Source organism: Cyrtonyx montezumae, unplaced genomic scaffold (assembly GCF_038088225.1).
Source record: "Cyrtonyx montezumae isolate F1298 unplaced genomic scaffold, pur_monq_1.0 scaffold_3, whole genome shotgun sequence".
Taxonomy (NCBI): domain Eukaryota; kingdom Metazoa; phylum Chordata; class Aves; order Galliformes; family Odontophoridae; genus Cyrtonyx; species Cyrtonyx montezumae.
The window spans coordinates 96688526-96711551 of record NW_027072034.1 but is presented as its reverse complement, the minus strand read 5'-3'; the positions used below and the strand labels follow the sequence as shown (position 1 = coordinate 96711551).

Below are 23026 nucleotides of genomic sequence, written 5' to 3'. Positions count from 1 at the left end.
CAGCTGCTTAGATCTGTTATCAGACCATGTTTCCCGAAAGCGCGAACAGCAGCTCCCCATTGCCTCACATATACAACTTCAGGTGACGTCAGCAGCGAGTCAGCCTGTGCAGCGAGGGAAGAATATTCCTCTTTAAAATTAATATCAGGTTTTAAGTAAGTCTTTTAGGGGAACTGTGACAAAGATTAGTTTGCTTTTCATTAGAAGAAGACAAGGCAGACTCTCTGTTTCACTTTCCTAATCTTCCTGTGGGATGGAATATTAGTGAGTTTGGATTCCAAATGTGACAGAGCAAAAGTAAAATTGAGTGGGGGAAGAAAAAAGATTGACAACGGGGTGAGAGTGAAAATCTTAAGATACTGGAATAAAACCCTCAAGAGAAGATACCTAATTTATGGACTCCTGCCTGGATGTATTTATTTATTTTTCAGATATAATAATGTTATTACTAGGAGGACTTTAACTGAGGACAACTCTGTCAATAGGCTGTTCAGTTACAGAGAGATCATTCTCGACTCCTTCAGTTTTGTATTGGGACTGTTATATCTCTACCCTTAGAAGTCTTACTAAAAAATACATCACTGCAGTAAATGCCTGGAGATGGTTCAGCTTTTAGCCAGTTTATGGGCTGTACTTATGTCTTCATCAGAGCAACATCAGAGCTTAGTCGGCAGCAAAGTCCTGTTGCTTGGTTAGTGTTAGTGTTAGAGTGATTTCTTCGTTCCCAGAGCTCCTTTAAGTAGGACCCTGGCTGCTATCAAGTGGGGTCAAGTAAAGATGTAAGTGTTTATATACTGTGTCTAAAGAAATCTGTTTGTTAAAGAAATCTGTGGCCTTTCTGAAGTAGTTCTGCTGGTGACTTCAGCAAGGCCAGCAGTAGGACAGCTTACAGTCCCTAAAGTTAAGAATGGCTGCAGGCAATTTTCTAAAACTTGGTTTCCGTTTTCTCATACATAAAGGTAATATATACCTTTCTACCTGCTGACAGTCTTGAAGAAAACCAATTAGCTAATGCTTTGAAATTAAAAAATGTTCTGTACTGCGTGCTCTAGTTATTATTATACATCTTATCATTATTTGAACATAGAGTACTTCAAAATATTCTTATTCCCATTTATTTTTTTTTCTTCTACAAAGCTTTGTAGATACAGGAGGATTTTTTTTTTCCTTTTGTAACTATAGTTAATGATATGAACATAATACAATATTATTGTGTCTTCCAGGCTTTCTGCTCGCACATTGTTTTCTTTGATTTTTCTTTGAAAGACAGATGCTGGCAGTTCAGAAGCTATTTACGTAATTACCTTGATAGTAAACTGACTGGGGGGGATGAATTTCACCGTCTGTGTGTGTGCGGGGAAGCCTCTGATTGATAACATTCCTGGCTGTTTAATTGAGACACGGCTCCGGGATTGGGGAGTGCCTGTCCACGTCTCTGCCCTTTGCAGAATGCGCTGGGAGCTGCGCGGCTGCGAGCAGATCTGTGGGCTGGCTGCGAGCAAACAGCCTGATCACTTCAGCATTTGCAGCAAATGCTTCGAGTGCCTGTTAAAGAAAACATTGGCTTTCCCAATTTCTCATTTACATTCTCATTCTGTCCAATAAATTACAATAAAGTATTTACTGTTTGGATTGCAAAAGGAGTTTCTCTGCCTCTTATTTTTTCTTTTTTCTTTTTTTTCCCTTTGGTTGTGTTTTGGATGAATCTGCCAAGGTTTCTCCTGTTCGTTTTCTCACTTTAAGTGTGTCATTTGGTCATATTGGTGTCTTCATACTAATGTTTATTAAAATGTTACTGTCACTGCCAGTCTGAGGCTGTGAATCAGTACTAAGAATGTGTAATAGCTTATTTCACATTTGAGTAAATTTCTTCTCCTACTTAAACACTATTATGGATAGTGTTGATCTGAGGCGAAGTTTAGGTTTGGCGATACAGAATGCCACTAATTTGAGTCGTCTTTTATTGCCATCTGCTGAGGGTGTTGCATCCACAAACACGTTTTTCTTTTTTTTTTTCTTTCCAGATCTCTTTTTGTGGTGGTAGAGAATCAGTTAATGCATCTGGAAAGCATCTTCTCTTGGGCCATTCCCTGTATCAGACGTAGTGCATACGGTGATGCTCTGTTGTCTGTGTTGTTTTGCTAAGTTGTGAGATACTCCCATTTTGCCACTGCAGTGGTAGAGTACAGAGAGAGCGGAACAAGCACCTACAGCAACCTCTTGAAGGGGCAGGGTGGCCTGATGGTAGTTAGCAGTAATTATTGAGGCAGCTGTTGATGTACGCCACTTTCCTTGCTCAGTACCTGTGTGAAGTGATCTAGCTTGCTGTCAAGTTGTACACTGCAGTGATAGGCACTTGTTTTACCTCCCAGCCATGCTACACTGCAGAGTGTTAGTTAGGCAGCCGTACAGTGGTGCAGAGCAAGGAGAAGCTCCAGAACCAACTCCAGCTCCGTGCTGCTGGGAGCAGCTCTCGGTGTAATGACAAAGGGACCAGAGGCAGCTGCTGGGGCTGTGACTTGTCCTTGCTGAGCTCTACACCACCTCCAAGGGTCTGGTAGGTTGGCAGCACAGGATGGCTCATGGCTTCCTGGGCAGCATCTGTTAAGCACCTGTCTTCACATGGTTGCTGTTGTGTTTGCTCAAAATGCTGATGCATTTTGCTGTGTAAACTGCATAATCTAAATGGAAATCCCTTGATTGCCAGGACACTTCAAACAATGATGAAAGTTTGGATCTTCTCATACAGGCTAAAAGAGAGAACAGACTGGTGACAGGATGGAAGTACACTCTTCTTGCCTACCTGTAATTTAGACGAACAAGAAAGAATTGGGCATTAAATTGGCAGCGAGTGGTTGGTAGTGCATTTTAATTCACACTCATAGTTTTGTAGTGACCAAAGCTATTCACCATAGTGTATGTAACTTTGAGGATTGTTTGGTCTTCGTTTGTTACGCAAACAAAGTGACTTATAAATGGCAGTAGTTAAATAGCAGTTTTGTCAGCTCCATTCGCAAAAGAAATTATAGAAAAGGTGTGTTAGATAGAATGGGTAAAATATAAAATATCAAACTTAAACACTTCACATTATGACGAAGACAGTCTGATTCAAGTACTTTCCTTTTTTTCAACTTTCACACTTCTATAAGTCACCAGCTATCTGTACAAAAAATACCCTCACAACTACCTGTGATTCATCACCAGTTGTGGCTCATGTGGATGTGTAAGGCAAGGGGGAACCTGTTCCATAATTCACTGTCTCACAGTATTCCCACCCATCTGATCTTTCTGTTGTGCTGGTTGTTTGGGAACATGGCTGAGTACTTACTTTTCAAGGAAATATACCTGGAAGACTCAGTATTACAGTTAAATGTTACTGAAAAGTAGCTAAGCTGTGTTTTCCAGAAAGTATTCTCCAAATAGGTATTTTCTTAAAAGCTGACGGTGATAAATTCTCCCGTCCAGTTTATTAACAATCTCAGATTGTTCAGGGAAAACAATGGCTCTGTCAGACTACTCCCACTTCAACTGATAAGCCAAATGACATAGTACTGTACTTAACCTACTTAGTACATGAAGCATCCCCTCTGGGCATTTCAAACTTTCATTAAAAGATAAGTAACAATGAAGAGGTCAGTTCCTCTGCGTTTCTCTGCAGGAGCACAGCCACAGTACAGCCAGAGCTTGGCCTTGGCTCACCCAGACCTTCTTGTTCCTGTGGCTTAGGTCTAGCTGTTATGTCCCAGGGAGGCAGGCGGCCTTTTGCTACTCCATAGGTAAATGGGATCACAGTAGAGCTGTGCTAGCTGGTTGCCCTTGTGGTTTAGTTGTGCCTAGTCACTGCTGGAGCATATGTGGGGAACTTTTGCATGTGGGAGCTGCAGAGGATGGCACTGGATACTGAGATGTCTTCTGCTGGCACTGTGAGGAGCTCCATGACCCATCTGTCTGTCAGTCCACATGTATGGAAGTGTTCTGCCACCCATCTAAGTTGTCGGGGGATTAATTTAGCTTTACAAAGTGCTTTTGGACTCCCATCCAAAAGCTACTATAGGATCTCAGAATGCACTGATGAGCCAGTACTTTCTGAATATCTTCAGTGTGCACTGCTGCATTTGTCAGATGAGTTGATTGGGAGCAACTGCACTTTGCTAACCCTACCAAGGCTTATAACTAGTGACCTGTTACATTCTTTCACTCCGTATTTTCTTCTCCCTCACACTCTTGAGTCCTCATAAAAGTTGAGAAGAAAATATTTTCTTTTTACAAATCTCCCAGTGTGGTATTCCATTTTGTACTGCGAGAATATGCTGATAATTGTCATTAGATGAGTATTATAATGTAGTGGACTGCTAGCAGCTGACAGGGCAAGGAAGAAGCTGTCTTCAAGCAGTTCTGCTGTGCGTCTTGGAAACTCTGCAACTTTTTTCCTAGAGAAGAATGTATGAAGGGTAGAAGAGTGGCATTAGTGCTGCTAACTAATTCTTTGTCCAGGTGGCAAGTGCATCACATAAAGCAATTCTCTCCAGTGTTTGAAACAAAGAAGAATTTTCTTTGCCTGAGTTAGTATTTTAGCAGTTTTCTATTTCTCCCAGCCTCTGACAGAAGAATTCTATGTCCTGTGGTTGCTATTTCCATACAGTTCTCAAGTTTCCAGCTCCTACTAGAATGTTTTGCTGTAGCCTTCTGTTGAGTAATGGGGATATTTTCACCGAGATCTCCAGCATCTTACTAAAAAATAATTCACGTTACATTTCCTTTATATGAAAATATGGATTCTTAGTGTTTTCCCAAATGTATATAGTTGTCTGGAAATGTGTTAAAGGATTTTGCTAAAGTAGGAAACGGGATGCTGTTTGAGAGTGCAAAGATGAAATTCAGTGAGTACAAAGGAAACTAAATATCAAGTGAATAACTGTAACAGTGACACCTGTAGGGCTGTGGACCAGTCTTCCAAAGCATGAAGTGGATGATTCAGTGTTTCAGACAGCTCAATCCAATGTCGAAAGCTGTAGTAAATACATTTTAGGGAACATTCCTGCACTGGCAGGGGGGTAGACTAAATGAGCTATTACAAGTAGCTCTTTTCCGTGTCTGACTGATAGTTGGCTAGGAACATGTTTAGTGTAGTCGCCAAATTTTTCTCTCTTTTTTTTTTCCTTCTCTTGGAGAGCATTGGTGACATTGGCAGAAGAACACTTCCTGCATTTTAGAAAGGTTTGTGTGGCAGGGTTGTCCCAAAAAGCAGACTATTTTCGGAGGAGGCATAAAGACAGATAGTCCCAATCCCTTCCTAAGGCTTTTTTGAAAAGGGTTTCATGGCTCTGACTCATATGAGAGGGTGTGGTGGTTTTGGAGATATCTGTGGATTAGCTGCTACACATATTTTCTGGTCTTTTAAATTAATAGTAGAATGATACTAGATATTCTAATAGTGCAATTTTTGTTTCTGGCGTGTGATTCATAGCTTTTTTCTTGGAAATTTTTCTTCCCTTCCCTTACAATCACTGTCATTCTGGGTGGAAGGAGGGTTTTTTACCAAATGATTTAGAGTTAGAGGTTAGTCAGTTCCTGTGTCTGTGTCCTCCTTTAAAAACCATCTAGTGACAGTAAACATGAGAGATGGTAAGTTGCGCTTAACTCAGTTTTTCTGCAAGGCTTTTTCCTTTAAAAATATTAATTGGTGGCAGGGGCAGTGGTACTTGTTATTAACAGTTTAAATACTTTATCACGTCATCCTCATCAGGGCATGTGGAAATGATGTAGTGTCTGTGTGCTTTGGGAGCACCAGTGAGAAGGCAGAGAGGTCTCACCCCAAGGGGACCCCACTGCTTCCCACTAAATATACAAGGGAGGTTAATGTGCAAGTGTCAAAACATTAACGTATCTTAGTTATAAGTTTCTGCTGAAAATTCAATAGTTTAGAAAAACTGGAAATGTTAATTTTGATCTCTCTGAAATGTAAACAAGGTTTAAAATTTGAAAATATTTCAGAACAGGCAGGATTTGTTTCCTTTTAAGCTGATAGAAAGGCAACAGAAAGTAGATGAGTGGGCAAGAGTACATTGAAGGGGACACTGGATCAGTCTGCATATGGAATTATCCTTTGTGGCTAATTTTCCTGAGGAAGGACAGGCCATAATGTGCTGTAAATTGCAGTAGTTTGCTGCTCTTTGGTTCAGCTAAAACTTTGGTGACACTGAACCTGCAAAACCTAACTAGCTCTAAATTTACTCTTCTTTCCCCCCCTTTTTTTTTTTCTCCCCCACCGTATGATGCCCAGGGACTCCAGAAAGCCTCGCTGAGAAAGAAAGGCAGCTCATGGGTATGATCAATCAGCTGACCAGTTTGCGAGAGCAGCTGCTAGCAGCTCATGATGAACAGAAGAAACTGGCTGCCTCACAGATCGAGAAGCAACGCCAGCAAATGGAGCTGGCTAAGCAGCAACAAGAACAGGTGAGTGATTATTATGGTGGCTTTCAGCTTAAAATCATTTTCTAGAAGGTCTTCCCAGCAGATTATCTTTTAGGATTTATACTTACTAAGGTTGTTATTCACCTCATTATTTTTTTCCCTTAATGTTTATTTTCTCAGGTGAAGAAATTTGAACAAAAATAGGTTGGAATACTGCTTTAATATGCAATATATACTCTGTCTTTTAAAGGTACATGCCCAGTTTGGGGGTATTCTGTTCCAAAAGTTGTTTTTGTTGTTTTCTTTTAAATAGGTGTATATAAGTGTGCAAATTCAGTTCTCGTATATACTCTCCCAGTACTGCTCGAATTCGGTGGTGTTTAGTAGTTAGGGAAGAAACAAAGTGTAGCATTTGGGTTGTAATGAGACAAATGAAAGGATTGTTTTGCCAACTGTGGAAAAAAGTGGGGAACAATATAAAGTCAGTGAAGAAATTTGACTTTTTCTCTCCTACACTTGAGAGGTTTGATTTTCAGTTCTTGCAAATATTCCCTCCACTGAAAGCATAAACACGCTTTCACACTCGAACAGTTTCAGTGTGAACACACAAACACATTTTATTTTATGCAAAACCATTACTTTTCTGACAAATTTACACCTTGCACATTTTAACAGAAATGAATGACCGTTTATCTACCTGAATGTGAACAGAGAATACCTGGACATCTGCTTTAAAATTTTGTCAGTAGTCCATCATGGTAGCTCTTATCTGGAAGCATTTGATCTGTCTGAGCATGTTATCTCTGCTTGTAATGAAACTCATGGAACCCTGTGCATTTAGTCACGGCTGTCATACATCAGTGTTTGTATGTTAGCTAACAAATCTTAATATTCTAAAGCACTGCTGACATCTTCAGATACTGTAGCCTTGTTTTTCCCTATTTCTCTATTAAAAGCTTTATCTTAAATACTGTGTATTTTGGCCTTGCACCTGAAGTCCCACATAGAGCAGGAGAAGTGGCATACTTGTTAAACTGTCCAAGTTGTATCACACTGTTGCTTACATGCAGAATATGGGTGAAGGTGTGAAGGTGTAAATGGCAGGATCCTTCCATTAGGAGACATCCTACAGGAACTATTCCCTTTGCCCTAATTATTAAAGTCATTACTGCTACAGGATGGCTGAATGGTCTAAGAATGGAAAAGAAAGGAAAGAATGCTGCAGGCATGTTATTAGGATAACTAGGATTCATTTTAATTTGAGAAATTGTGTATAATTCTGTCATATAGAAATTTAAATAAACTTTTGAAAGTATATTGATAAAATCATTTTGGCTCCTTAAAAAGATGCTCTAGAAAGAAAACAATCTTTCAGATGGGGCGTTAACTATGAACGAGTGTTTCTTATGCTAATAGTTTAATAAAAGAAATGAAAGAAAATACCTAAGGGGAAGAATGCACAGAATTCCTCCCAGTAAGTATGTGTAAATTCTCATCTGACCCTGAGATGTGTACACATTCCACAGGAGAATACCAATACTCCTTAATGTTTGCACTGCTGTGCTAGCTATTCATGAGAGCAGAGCATTTGTGATGACTCAGATGAAAGTTCTGAGAGTCTGCTTTTTCAACTTGAGGCATATCGTGGTTTATCTTCATCCATCCTCTTAAGAACCCTGATTTGATTACATTATTGCCTGCTTTTTCTTTCACTATATGCAAAATAAAAAAATCTACGCTACATCTCCCAGTCACTTAGGCAATGGAGAGGGAGGATTGAAGTCCTTATGGAAGACACACATGACTTTGAGTGGAGATGTGTAACTGCCCATCAACTTGTGTGAATCAGGTTCAGTGTAGAGCCGCGGCTCTGACCCTTTAGCTCCTTTCTGCTGATATGCCCATTAAATTATTGAGAGTCAAAAATTATCCCCAAACCCTGTTCTAGTCTCTTTTTGTCTGTTTCTACACCAGTGGAATATATCAGTCCCTCCTGGGTGTCCCATTTTCTCTCTTGGCAAACATGGAATATGTGGTACCAAACGTGAAAGGAATTTTACTGTCAATCCAACTTTTTCTTTTTACCTTTTCTGCCTTACCCTACTATTTTCCATCTTCTCTACCAGTATTTTTCTTCCTCCAGCACAGAAAAACAGATGAATGCTCACTTTTTTTTTGGTTGTTTTTTGTTTTTTTGTTATGGTTGTTTTTTTGTTTTTTTTTTTTTACTTTAGCATTGCCACTTCAGGTAATGGGAGAGATTTTTTGCAGTCCTTCTCCCAACATCCAACACAGCATTTTTCATAAGATTTTCTTTTCACACAAATGCTTGCTATGAATTGTTCCTGAGCATGAGCACCTTGGTTCAGTGTCAGTCCAGGCTGCTGCCACCCACACTTGGGTTTCTTAGTTTAACAGAGCAACTGATAGAGCCAAGCAGAGTGGAAGTTTGCTGTGCAGCAGCTCTAGGAGTGATGATACATCTCACATTACTTCTGTGCAATTTCTCCACAGATTGCAAGACAACAGCAGCAGCTCCTGCAGCAGCAACACAAAATTAACCTTCTTCAGCAACAGATCCAGGTCAGAGACTGTATCTCCACCCATATCCCTGTTACCCCTTTCCTTTACAATCCCCCATGCTTTCTCTCGGGCGTTATTGTCATAGTATCTTTATGGATCTCTGCAGATGGCTTACATCTTATTTATGGAAACACATGATGATGTTACCTGTCATTAAGCGAAAAAAGTTTCTGGAAGGCCTTGAGTGGTTAACACTACTCCTACAAGAATCAGGAAGCAGATGAGAGAGGAGCTGAGTGAGCGAGGGTTTGCGGGATGAAATCCTCTGAAAGTGCTCTCTTCGGGTTTAGCTTAGGAGTGGCAAAAAACATTGCTAAAATGTACTGGATTGCAAAGAATCTATTACAAATCTGTTCTTGAGGTTTTGCTGAATTAGTTCTCTTCAGAGATCTTTAATGAAGTCTCTCCTTCTCATTGCCGGAAGTTTCCTGAAAGTCAGGAGACTTTCAATATTAGGTGAAGTAACTGTGTGAGAAAGTGGCCTAAAGGTTAGTTAGATTCTAGAGAGCAACTCTGTAGGTCCTAGGCATCTACATGTTTACTCCTGGTAGAGGAAAAAAAAATTGCTGATGCGGTGTAACCAGTAAACTTCATTTAACTTCTTTTTCTTTCCTTAAAGCATTTGGAGGTCCGTTTTCATACCAGTGATCGTATTTCAGTAGTTTTCTTCTGTTTGTATATATATGCATAGCCCTGTTCTTGATATAATGCAAATCAGTTTGCCTGTGAAGGTTTACAAGGAGTAAGAAAGAAGGAGTTTGACATTTACAGCTATCTAGAGTCATGGTAGAATCTCTGACTGTTTAAGTATGCAATTATTTACAGAGCAATGCAAGTCACTGTGGAAGTGGATATTATGTCCTGTTTGTTCAGTAACATCAGGATATTCCTTCCAAAAGTTCTCTTTAACGCTTCAGAATTAGTTGCCTGAAATTATGGGCCATAGCCTTAGCTGCTCTGCAAAAAGAATTCCAGCAAAATCAGAGGAGTTGTATACCTTCAAGCTAGCCCAAAACTGACTTGTGTTGCAAATGGTACTTCTTCAGTAGCAAGACTTTTGTAACTGTGAAAAACTTCTGGTGAAGTTTCACCTCTCTCTTAAAAGGCACCATACATGCAAGACCTGATTTGCTGAAAGGAGTTTTCATAGAATCACCAAGGTTGGAAAAGACCTACAAGATCATCCAGTCCAACCGTCCACCTGGCACCAATCGTTCTCACTAAACCATGCTCCTCAGCACAGTGTCTTAAGTGCTCCTTGAATATCTCCAGGGTCAGTGACTGTTCCACCTCCCTGGCAGCCCATTCCAGTGTGTGACCACTCTTTTGGAGAAATATTTCCTATCATCCAGTCTGAATTTTCCCTGGATTAGGCTTGACCTCTGTTGTTTGTGGTTGTTTGAGGGTTTTTTTCCCCATTTTTCTTTTTAAAATTGTGCGTGGGAGAAATTCTTTTTTCTTTTTTTTTATTTAATTATACTTAGTAACGCTTTTAAAGAAAAAACAATAGCAGAACCTCTACAATAGCAAGGAAAGTATTTACGTTTTTAGCATTTTGCTATGAGAGTGATAGAGGAAGTTGTTTTATAAGCAGTGAATAAAAATAAATTGAACTAACATAATTTGACCCCGAGCCTTTTAAGTTTTAAGGTCTTGTAGATAAGAATGAAGTATGTCTTTTTTTAGGGTCATGGAGAACACTGATTATTGATAATGAGATATAGAGCCTTTCATCTCTTGATCCCTGATCCAAGTTTGACCTAAGTCAGGAGTAAATGAAAGTCAGCTAGCTATCATCTGATACAAACTGCAAGTCTAAGACATGACTTGGAGGCCTGTCCCAAGGGATTTTGGATGAAATATTGACCCTGTCAAGGTCAGAATTTCACCTCCGGGGTCCACTTCACACAAAGCCCATCAGACTTGGGCACCCTCCTTTTGGATGGTCACATGATAAAGGTCAAGAATTAAACAGGCAGGGAGACAATACTGTCCTCTCATTCCCACAGAGATGATCTATTTGTAGTGAAATTTGGATTATGCTGACTGCCTCTTGACAGTTCCACTGTCTGTATGGTCTCGAAGTCTCCTGAACCCTGACTGCAGTTCAATTATTGTCAGGTCTCTGAAAAAAAGAGTCATTTAAAAATAATAATAAAACCCACTGTCAGTGAATTGAATGCAGTACATTTCTTCTTGGTTGCATGTGTAGCTGACTGTTGTCAGAGTAAAGTAACAATTCCCAAAGAAATCTGCCTTTGTATATAAATGGAGACAATGAAGGAACTCCAACATGCCCACGTTTAAAACGGTTGGTGAGTTTACAATCAGGTTATGGTGGGTGGAACAAAACTGTGACATGAATGTAGCTGTGAGTTCAGATTTTCTGACCTTGTCCTAATTAATCTAACAGGCTGCTGTCACGTTGGCCCAGAGTTTTTAAATAGCATTAGATTTATTGACAGGGAAATATATTCCTACAAAGTCTGGATAACTATTTGACTTATGTGCAATTGAATGATTAGGCTGCAGTTATGAACACAACCTATTTATGACAAAGGATTCATTTTACTTGAGCCAATTTTTTCTAAGCTTGTAAGAGTTGCCATAATTCCAGATAAATTATTACACAGAAAAAAGCTATTGAAATATTGTATTGAAAACATAATACCCTAAGGTTAAAAGAAAGCACAACCTGACTGACCCCATGATTTATGACTCTTTTCTCTAAGTGCTCTAACTTGGAAACATTCCCCTCTCTCTCCACCCCAGCCTATAGTCACCAGTACACACACAGTGCATAAGCAGGGGAAGATTGCCATTATCTCTCCTCCTTAGAGAACTGCAAATGCTGAGTTTAAGTACAACTCAATTAAACTAGCCACTTCTCTGATTGTGGGGAAAGGATGCTTTAGCTACTTGAGCTTGGAGAAATATACCTGGCATATGAGTGTGTAATTGACATTACATCTTTTTCAAGTCCTTCTCTTCTGAAATACCTGGAAGGCAGTTTCACTAACATGGAAGACTAGCAGGTTGTCTTCATATAGAGTTAAGTAAATGTAATGCTAAATGGGAGAAAAGTTGCTGATTAGACTGAAGTCAAGAATCTGTATAACCTCATAATGCTAAAACGTGTTCTATGCAGGAGTTTATGTTTTGGTATATTGTTATTATAATTTTTATCTGCTCTTTTTGGGATGTTCAATACCTCCTTTGTAAAGGGGGTTGAGTTTCTGTGAAAGGAGCTTTTTCCTGTTTGTTTGTTTGTTTTTGTCCACTTCAGAGTGCAGCCTCCCATGCACGTTGCTTCCAGTTCTGCTTTATCTTTCCGTGTAGTTTCTGCCTGCGGAATATTTGAGATATTCTGCCCTACACATCTAAGTCTTATTATTTTATCAGATATGAAACTGAAACTTCGTTCCGTTTGCTCTCATGCATCAACAGCCCTGAGGATTTCAGGCTGTGTTTCAGAACAGCTCTGTGATGATATGCAGGCAGAGGAAAGAACATGTAGGCTAGTCGCAAAGGACAGCTCAGCAAGTTCTTGGACAAAATTTCCTTCAAGGCTTTAGTGGGGCTCACAGTGTCACCTCCTGTCTTCTTCTAGGGGGTCACAAGTGACTTCCTAGTTTTCCTAGTGTCTTGGAGTCTGGGGCTCTGTAGCTGTCCCATCAGGAAGGCTAGATGTTCCTTTACCATGGTGCTAAGGTGGTCTTAGAGTACAGGCAATGAGCAGCAGTGGACTTGTGCTTTGAAGGGTATCTCCAAGGTGCAAAATTTGGACCCTGGTACAGTTTATATCTTCTGCTTGCTCAGAGAGAAACTAGGCCTAGGTTGATGATTGAATAGTTTTGAAGCTGTGACCAAAGTCACTTTAATTGAACTATAAATGAAATATGGTTGTTAACATTCATAAGACAATTCATATTCGCTCTGGAATGGTTGGCAAAATAGGTTAACCCTGCAGCCTAAATTGTGATAAAACCGGTGTTGCTAATGTCACACTTTTGTGGGAGGCCTGACAGTGTTTTGTGTTTTTTCCTAAACCCCAGCTCTTGGAGTCATGTGATGATGAAAATGCCAGCTTTCATTTATTCAAAATGTAAATTTCTAGCTCTCATATTTCCAGGCAAAACTTGAAACCATGAAACACTACAAGTTCCAAAATTAGAAGGCAAACAAAACGGAGGCCAAATGTTGTTTTTTAAACTGTTCTGATTTTTAGTCAAAATTTTTTTTTTTGGAGAGCTCAGCTCAAGATCTTGCAACACTTCAGGTTGCCAGTAATGTAAAACTAAGATCTCGAAGCAGCGTATAGAAGCAGCACCGCTTTACAGTGTCTGTACACTGGGCCACAGTTGAATAGTGCCAGTACTCCATTACTAATTTATTTCAATTCTGGGTGATGCAGATGCTGAGGGCTATCTGAAATGTGTCCTGCCAGACAGCAATCACTTAATTACATGCGGTTTTAATTCAGAGTTTTTGTGTTGCTTCAGAACCAGAGTCTTGTCAGAAGATGTTCTGGTGGAAAACCTCTGGTTAGAAAGCGTGACTGAAGAGCTAGTGGATTTTGACTAAGCTCTGCTGCAGAAGGTGATCCCAGCTCTCTGCCTGCTGGGCAGGCTGTGACTTCTGCTTGCCGTGCAGGCAGTTGAGCATCCTATAGCACTTTCCAGGTATGCTCCTGCCCTCTGGAGTCTGGGGTGAATGCATACCAGGCCTGCAGGGCTCTGAAGTGGGCTTGGGCACCACCACCCTCCAGACTGTGTGACTCTTCATATACAGGCTTCCTTGCTTTTTGGCATCCCTCAGCTGCCCCTCGGTGTCCTCCTGTCTCCAAGTAAGGCCTTCCTGTGTGCGTGTGGATCCAGATTTCCATCCTTCCCACCTGCTGTAAGCTGGCAATTTCCCTTTCCTCTTGAGTTCTATTGGTAGGTGGAGAAGTCTGGCTGCACCGATCTGTTCGCAATTCAGAATATTCCCATTCTTATTATGCTCTGAGTTTTAAGGTGTTGTTCCAGTTTGGAATGTAATAAAATCTTGAACACTTGGAATTTCCTGCAAGATGGTTAGCTTTAGCAAAATCTATTTTTCAAATCTGACTATATTTTTGGGGGGAGGAAAGTAAGATTTGGTTTCTGAGTTACGCAGAAGTTCAGAAAAATATTTCTTATGCCTGATGTGCCAAGATAAAAATGACACAGTTGTTATTGTCAGAACTTTCCAAACACAAAGAGGCTTTGGTTTGATTCCAGCCTTCCAAAACACTGGTAAGGAGACTGGCCTCCAGAATGCTTTAGATACCATAATTTGTGTGCAGTTATCTGTGGGAACAGTTTCTGTTGTTTAGACTTGCTGCTTTTGATCTGCTCAGGTTAGTGATCGTCTCTTAGCCAGAGTTGGCTGTTCAGCCCATTTGCATTCTTTTTGTTTGAGAAAACTGAGATTTTCATTAGCACGGCATTAGCATGGCAACGGATAAAATTTAGTTGTAAAAAGTACCCGTAGCTCCTTCTTGTTGGAAGAAGACACTGACTGTATGAGTGAGGAAATCTGGAAATTTATTCTCTGCCCCAAGTTTGCACTCTAAATTGTACAACACGCTCATCTTGTTTTCTGTGTCCTTCTGGAAAGCAAACTCCAGCAGGCCACTATGTAAGCTAAGTTCTTGGAGTAGTTTGTGCCTATTGATAGTAGAGAACCTCAGTGCAATCTTAAGGACTTTTGAAGTTTGTTTCTTGGTTCCTAACTTCTTACATGACTGAAACTTAGATTTTTCTAGGAGGCTTTGAAGGGCCGTAGGTGATGAATCCTTCAGTCAAGACACAAAAATGAGCAATCGCTACATAAGTGGTCAGTTACAGATTTAGTAATGTCTGTTACTTCTGTATCATCGTTTCCCTGGGAATTCTGTTTTTTTCAGAAGTCAGTGACAGCAGAGCAGTGCTTCATGGTGCTACGACCTCTTTGCAAGCCACTGCACAGCAGAACAGTATTAATTCTTCTGTAATTAGAGTCCTTTTTGCATATCACAGAGAGGTGAGGACAAAAGGTTTCCTTCCTAGACAATAAAGCTGTTGAAGTAAGGGCTTGATCCATCTCCCACTGAACTTAGTGAAAAGACTCCTATTCATATTAGTGGGAGTTTAATGAGACCATTCTTCAGGACAAAACTGTGAGAAAGTATCTTCCCTCTCTGCAAAATGTTTTCAGAGCAGGCTCTGTCCACTGAGCCAGTTTGTTTTTTTGTTTGTGTTGGTTATTTTTTGCCAGTGTGGACATGACAAGCTGTGACTTCTCAGTCAAACCGACTGGGCTCATAGATAGGTTGGGGACATTTTGTCCAAATTCATCATGTGTCAGGAGCAGCTGTTTTCCTGCAACTTATAAACATGGGCATACTGAATTCAGTGAGACAGGCCCAAGAAGGAGTCACGCTGCAGCCTTTCCCATGACTTTGCAACCTCTTCCCAAACAACTGAGGTTGCCGGCAAAGAGGCTAAACAATTGTTTCTCACAAAAGCTCTGCAGCTGATGTCCTATCAGTTATCAGAATAACTTGCCTGTCCCTTGAGCAGGGAAGCCCCTGGGAAATTAATTATTCGAAAAACAAAACAAAAAAGAAGAAATAAGAGATGAGGTTGGACGAGGAGATAGGGAAAGGGAGGAGTGAGAAGAAAAATCTAGGCCAGAAGTCGGAATGAGCTAATTGCTTTCGGAGTTCAGCAAATAACATATGTGTTTTGCTGAAGGAGATGATGCATTTGCTTTAGAGTAACTTTTGCTTCCTTCCATTACCCTAAAAGTTAGGTCACATAAAAGACTACACTTATTTATGTGCAGAGGAATGTTTTCCACCAGTATACCATGTTTCTGCTCCAAAGATCATCTCTATAGCAGGCATCTTCTTCAGTCTCAGGCCTTTCACACGTTCTTACATAATCTGGATTTGCTGGCTGGCGTAGTTGCATCAGTACAAGCAAAGAGAATCTGTTAGGATTACAAGCATATACTTTCATCAGATAAAACCATTTTTTTGCCTTTGCTGAGCTACGTGGTTGAAACAGCACTTGCTGACAATGAAGCTTTCTCCGGTGTTGCCAATCCTTGGCGTTACCAATCCTTGGCTTTTTCAGACACACTCTCCTATTTCAACTTCTCCCTGAGGCACTCCACAGCTTGTACCCCTTTCTTCCATTTCCAGCTCCCTGACACTTTGATCTTTCTTAGGCAGCTGCCCACTCTTTTCTTCATCAGCTACTCCTTTCTGCCAGCTTACTCCTTTTATTATTATTGTTATTATTTAATTCCTTCCCAGTCAGTATTTCCAAGGCCTTTTTACTGGTTTTGATCAGTTTTTTGTTGGCTATAGAGAGCGCATATGCCATTTTGTGAATGTTTTTGTTCAGAATATGTGGGGTGGTGGATACATGCTTATGTGAGCTATGTTCAGCATATCCATGCAGGTATTTACATAGCAGAGGTAGAGGAGCAGAAAGCACCACAGTAGTTTGTGTAAGTGGCTTGGGAAGCTGAATGTGAACTCTTTATGGCTGTGATCTTGGCCATATGGAGTGTGTGTAGTCATGAGCACTTTTGTTGTGCAGCCAAAAAAGGCTGCTACTGCTGCCTCTGCAGCAAGGTAAAGCAGGAGATAACAATAAATTTTTTACTGCTGGCTGGCGGAGGTGTTTAGGATGTGTTTTCTTTATATCTTCAACCGCCCCTAATTGAAGATGCTTTAAAATTGAATGACTAGCAGTCAAAACGTGTTTGCTTCAAGCTGAGAAGAAAAATGCTGGTGTCTCTGCTTCCAAACTGATTGCGCTTTGTACACAACTGACAGCCACAGTCACTTTGAGTGACTGATAAGTGGGAAGCTTTGCCACTTATCAAGGAATGCACGCTGAAAAGAAAGGACTGGAGCCGTTCAGATGCTTTGGCATGTTCAAAATAACATCTCACATCAGTCAGACTCAGAGGCACTAGGAGACATTTCAAAATAAACTTTATATCTATCTATCTATCTGGAGGCAAAGATTCAATTTAACAGACAAATCACTCTGTGGCATCACATTGGCTCTGAGAGAACATTGTTGTAAGGGTCACCAGTTGCAAAGTGACTCACTAACATAATTTGAGAGCATTTATTATGGAGTCTCAGCCCCCCCAAACAAACCTAGATTTGAAAATTCACATCTGTGTATAATTCTAGTGATTTCTTTAAATTGAGGGGTTTCACCCCTCTCGGCCAAAGAATGTTTGGTTTATGTATCGTGTGTCATCCTGAAGGGTCCCAAAGATAATGAGACTGCCAAATTCTGGTCTCATTTGTTTCCTCTTCAGTATTATGAAATGCATTTGGGATTGCCTAGATTTAACTGAAATCAGAAATGGGTTGTTAGGGTTAATTAGGAGTTACTATGCATTTCAGTGATACACAGTATGGATAGAAAATGGGTTTGTTGGGATACTGTCTGGTGATACTAATATAATATCAAATTGTGGCCTGCCGGAACTGAAGTGTAAGGGTACATTTTCTTGTACTGCTTCTGGTGATGACAGAACCAACAGCCAGTGCGTGGTTTGGCTGGTCCACTGGATGCAATGATATTGCAACCTACTTTAGGAAGCATCATAGGATGTAATATTTTAGAGCTCTGTCTGTAAACATTGTACAGACAACACAAGCACGTGTTGTAGAGATGAGGTGGACATATTGTGTTGACCCACGTACACTGGTAGTACTTAAACAAAAAGAGTTCTCATGACTGTTGCCAGGTTTACAACTCTTGTCCTAGCAGTACTGGGAGTATTGCTATGTGAGGAACGTTGTCTGTATGCTATGGTTCTAAGCACTGTATCAGGGCATCTGATTCTATTCAGCTTCTTATATCTGAAATGTTTCTGAAATCAGAGTGGCTGTATTTGAGCGATGTTTGGCACTCTGGAGTTGCTACCTGCTCCTATGCCTACATTATTAAGAGAAAGAAATTTGAGGAGCATTTAGTTACTACTGGCAATGCCTCACTTTTCTGATTCATCTCTTGCCATGTTAAGTGGTCACGGCTTCATTTTGACAGCTCATTCTAAACAGAGTACTTCAAGCTTTGCTGGAATAATGGCTCAAAATGATTCATAGGGAAGAGTGTGGTTCCACCTACTGAATCAACACTGCTGTCTTCATCACCTTGGATTTTCCTGAGACATCTGTCTGATTATGCCTTACCCTGCGTGGTTCAGGAGACAAGATGAGCTCACCATTGGTGGTAATAGCATAAAAGAGGCTAGGAAATACTTCTTTTTTTTTTTTTTTTAACTCACTTTCTTCCAGCTATCTAAACTGTATTGTAAATCAAAGTGGAAGACAGTTACTTATGCTTGGTATTTGTGAGAACAGTAAATGAAATAGTTTAATCACTTAGTGTCTGAAGAGGCGATGTGAGTAAAGCCTGACTTGGAGGAAGAAAGGTAAAGCTACAGTTGTCTAGTGGAAGTCTGTGCTGAACAAAGATGAACTATGGAGTTACAGATCTCGTTACTCTCAGTTTTTATTTCATATACTGTATTTAGTACCTATTTTAGGTCAACTTCCGCATAAGGAAATTGAATAAAATGTATAACAGATAAATAAATGTAAAGATTATTTTCAGATTTTTATTGAAATGGGTTTGAAGTATGCTTTGGAGAGGCTGAAAGGTATATGTCAGAGTTTCTTGCCTTCAGGAGTCGGGTAAAAAAAAAAAGAAGTCTAAGTTCCAGGGCTAAACTAAACACTCAAAAGTTATAAAAAACACAATGAAGACTCAAAAGAAAGGCAGTGATAAGAACTAAACAAGACAAATTTTATTCACAGCACTCAGTTTACAAATATTTGACACAGTGGGGAAACTCATTTAAAACATACGCCTTACCACATCATTTTTATCAGGTTTGACTACTTTGGAAGACAATTGACAGCATTCAGCAAATTATTCTAAAGTTGAAGTTTGGATAGTTTCAACAAAATTGTTGGTAGATAGCAATTTAAAATGGATTTAGACTGAAACGTTCAAGAAATTTCTATACTTCTGTATGTTGTGAAAATTGCATACAAAGAAATACTTGAGTTAGGTAATGAAGTGAGGCCTTTGAAAGTCAGAAGTGCCAGAATCAGGTTAAATGAGTGTCTTTATTTTACTCCCAGTGTCTCCATCATGCATACTGAATAAAATCTGGTATCTTGAGGGAGCAGAATTACATGATAATATAATTGTAGACTGCATTCACAAGAAGGAAAATTAAAATCATGTGGACAGCCTTAATTTTGGTATTCCCTAACTTTTGAATCCTTGACATTTCATTTAAAGTAGCATTATTTAAACTGTGTTTCTGCGTATTTTTGATGGCCCTAAAAGCACATAGTGCTGATATACCAATGACCCATAATGTCATATCAGTGCCGTTTAAACCCTTGAGTGTCTGCATGGGACAAATGCCAATGTCACTTGAGTTACAGGAGAAGTGATATGTTCTCCTATGCTAATAGGAGAAAACAGTTATCTGGCTGTGTGGATAGGAGCCCGTACTATGATGCTCCTCTCCTTCTATATCTTGTTTCCTCTCTCTCTGTCTGTCACCATCAAATTAGAGAAGACTTCTTTCTGTTGCTGTCCTCCTCAGAAAGGAAGACAGATTACATGGGTGCTTTTGTTTTATTTTAGCAGTCTGCACTTTCTTTTCAGTGCCCTCCACTTGCTTCCCTTTTTCTCCCTCACTGGAGTTGGAACCCAATTGGTTATAATCACAAGCTACCACTAATGAATTTTTTCCTCTTAATTTACCACGCTTTTAATGTTTTATCAACATAATGGAGGGTGAAGTTATAGAAATTAAAAGTCACAGGTCTTTTAATTGAGGTGTCTTTTGCTTTGAGTATTTGATGGAAGCCTCTTAAAGTGTTTAGCCATCTAAAGCTCTATGTGGTTACAGTATGTTTTGTTATCTTTCAGACTGTGTATAGAAACATGTCTACGCTTTCATTGTGACTGAGCTGCAGCCTGTCAGTGAGAGGTGTTGTTTTTTTTAGCATACATATATATACTACATGTAGTGAGTTTGAAGTTCTTGGCTTCCTCAGGAATTAGTTAGGTGTAAATTAAGAATCATCTCCTGTTTCTTTAACTCGGATATCAGAATTTATAGTCTAGGAACAAGCAAGCATATATGAAATAGCTGATTGATTAGGTTCACAGCTTGTATGCAACATTAAGCTACCTGAATACATGCATAGGTGCATATTTTCATGCGTGCCTTTAGAATGCCCTGATTCATGTTGCAGTTGCAAATGTGATTAATTACCAGCTTGTGAACTTCTTAAATCACTTGAGGATTTAGGGAGGAAGGAATCAGGATGTTTTCTGTGTGGGTGCCACAGGTTGTTATTACTTACCAAATTGTAGTTGATTGTGGATGTGTATTGTTATGAATTCTTCAGCTCTCTTGAAAGTTCCTCTTCAACTGAAATCATGTCAAATAGAATTTAGATCGAGGTTTTCAAAACTGCAGTGTTTCCCAGTGATAAAGAGAGAATGATGTATGCACTGAGAGATACAAAGTGAGCAAAAACAGATTCAAATTATTTGAAATTAGAAAACTTGAAGGAAATAAAACTTTCAAGCTCTTCACCTTTTGTGATTCTTTGGATGACACTGTAATTAGAGAGACACCTGTAACGGATGCCTCCGTTCTGTAGAACCTGGTTCTGGCAGGAGTTTCCCTGGGTACAGTATCTCCCCAGCCACTTGATAAATGAGGTGATAGGAAGCAAAGTTCTGAGGAGCTGATGCGTTATAGTGTCTGAAATTAGAGCTGCTCTGTATTTCTGGTATTTCATATTTACTTGAGATGTAAGTCAGAGTTGAAATGCCAATTTTGAAGAATTTCAACTTTCTGTGTCGTGAATTTCAGGATGTAATTTATGTCTACTTTTCTTATTTCTTATTTCACAGTTAAGAAATTATTTTTGGTATAACTAGAATAAGGAAATTAAAATTGTAATCAATTAACTGGGATAAAAAATGTATTCTGTGGAAGGAATATTTGCACTTCTTACTTAAAAAAAGAATGCATCAATTTAAGGTATTTTTATATCCCCTTTTGGTATCAAGGTAGGTTTGTTGAAATCACAAACTGTTCTCTTTGTGAGTTTTGTTTGAGCTCAGTATCCTCTTAGCAGAAACTCTTGCTAGGGCCCCAGGGGAGGAAAACTGTTCATTGTGTTCTTTTGAAAGCAGGCTATCTTTTTCCTGGGGCTGGGCTCAAGCAGGTTTATTCTTCCACTCAGGGATATCTGAGGAGATTCCTGTCCTTTCCGGAGCCTAGGAAGCAGAACTCAGATATGTATATTGTATTTGTTGCCATCATATAATCTGTGCAACTTCCCTTCAAATATAAAGAATTATGCTTTCCCCAGCTGTTCATTTGATAGGATTCTAGCCCTTCATTTAGAGAAAACTGTGCTTCTCCAATTCACATCGTTTGAACCATGGCCTCTCTTCTATACCTATTGTTTGTTTTGTCTTTTTTTGTTGTGCGTAACAGGTGTTTCTTTCATACAACCAAGGCAGCAAAGCAAGGGCTTCCTTTATGGCAGATCTCTTGAGACTTTGATTAAACTCTTCTTTGTGATAAAAATGCCACTGCCTTTAAATGAATTGCACATGTAATCTGTATTTGCACAAATGCCCTCCATCTCTCTGACCTCATTGCTGAAGTCTTTCTGTCTTTTGGGACATGTATGTTTGCCTTTTCTCTTGTCTTTTGTCACGGACCTGATTCCTTTTTACCTTCCCAATTCTGCACTCCCCTCTGAGCCTGGATGTAGCCATGGGAATGGTTTAAAAGGAATAAAATGTTTCTGCAAGAACTCTTTTTTTTCCAGTGTCTCCTGTCACTCCCTCCACAAATATCATTGCCAGATGGTTGGGAGAACCTTCCTCAGAGCTTTTCAAGAGGAACCAACAGTTTGGAGCTAGCCTATTGTTCTGCAGCAACTGGAGCAGGTCTCAGCTATGTGGGTAGCACTGATCTTGTCTGTCCCTTCCATCTTAGTGTTTTCCTTCTCATGGTCTCACCTGTGGTTGAGAGTTCACTGGTAAGAAAAATTAAGTGCTTTGATGTATTCTAGGGGGAAGGTATGTATAAATCACACCAAATTGTGTCGTGTAGGTTTAATCCTGTTTTCAGTTTTTTAATGGAATGGGACATACTCTTTTAGAATGATCTTCTGGACTCTGTAGGTGTTAAGACATTTTCAGAGAAGCAATGCAAGCCAAAAAGGGGCAGAAAGCTGGTGCCATGTTCCCTGGTAGCTCAGCTGGCCCACGCTACTCAGGTATCCTGATGGAATATTGCTCCCCTATAATGCGTTATTCTCATGCCCTTCTCTTTGTTCCAGTACATTTATTGGTTAGATGCCCTGGGGGTGAACAGATACAAATATGCATTAGTCAGAGGAGATGTAATGTATGCCATGGGAGCTGTGCCAAGCAATTAAGAATATAGGCGTAATGATTTACAGGGTAAGCAAAGCCTCCAGAGAATGCTACATCTGTCCAGGCTGCCCTGTGAGTACACAAGGGGAGTAACTTGCATCACTTCCATCTACCCGAGGTAACACGTATCTAATATAGCTGGGTTCCTGCTTTCAGTCTGAGATCCACCTTCTGCTAACAACTTTCTGTTGTTTTGATCAGTGGTTAGAACTTCCCAAATGTCATCTACAGTGCCACTAAGAACCTAGCTATATAAAGTGTGTTTTTCCTCCCTGTGCAGACACACCGGTAGTTAAAATGGCAGGGGTATCAGCACAACTGAGACGTGACACTCGCATTGTATCTATTTTAGTGCCCAACTTCGTGGCAGTGGCAGCATCTGTGGAAAATATGAAGATAAGTGACAGAAAGAGTTTTTGAAGGGCGTTGTACTTAGAAATGTTAACCCTTCTTCGTGCTTTCTATTTGATTTAGCATACAGTAGTTAA

General features: G+C 39.9%; 1 protein-coding gene across 5 annotated transcripts in view; it reads left to right on the top strand.

Moving 5' to 3' along the window:
• Positions 1 to 23026, top strand: part of SOX5 (SRY-box transcription factor 5) — a 621758-nt gene that overhangs the window by 471542 nt on the left and 127190 nt on the right. For all 5 annotated transcript variants that reach the window (XM_065742493.1, XM_065742491.1, XM_065742494.1 and 2 more), the window contains 2 exons: positions 6284 to 6456; positions 8929 to 8997. In XM_065742493.1, coding sequence (XP_065598565.1) covers positions 6284 to 6456; positions 8929 to 8997 — 242 coding nt within the window. The remainder of the gene's footprint in view (positions 1 to 6283; positions 6457 to 8928; positions 8998 to 23026) is intronic.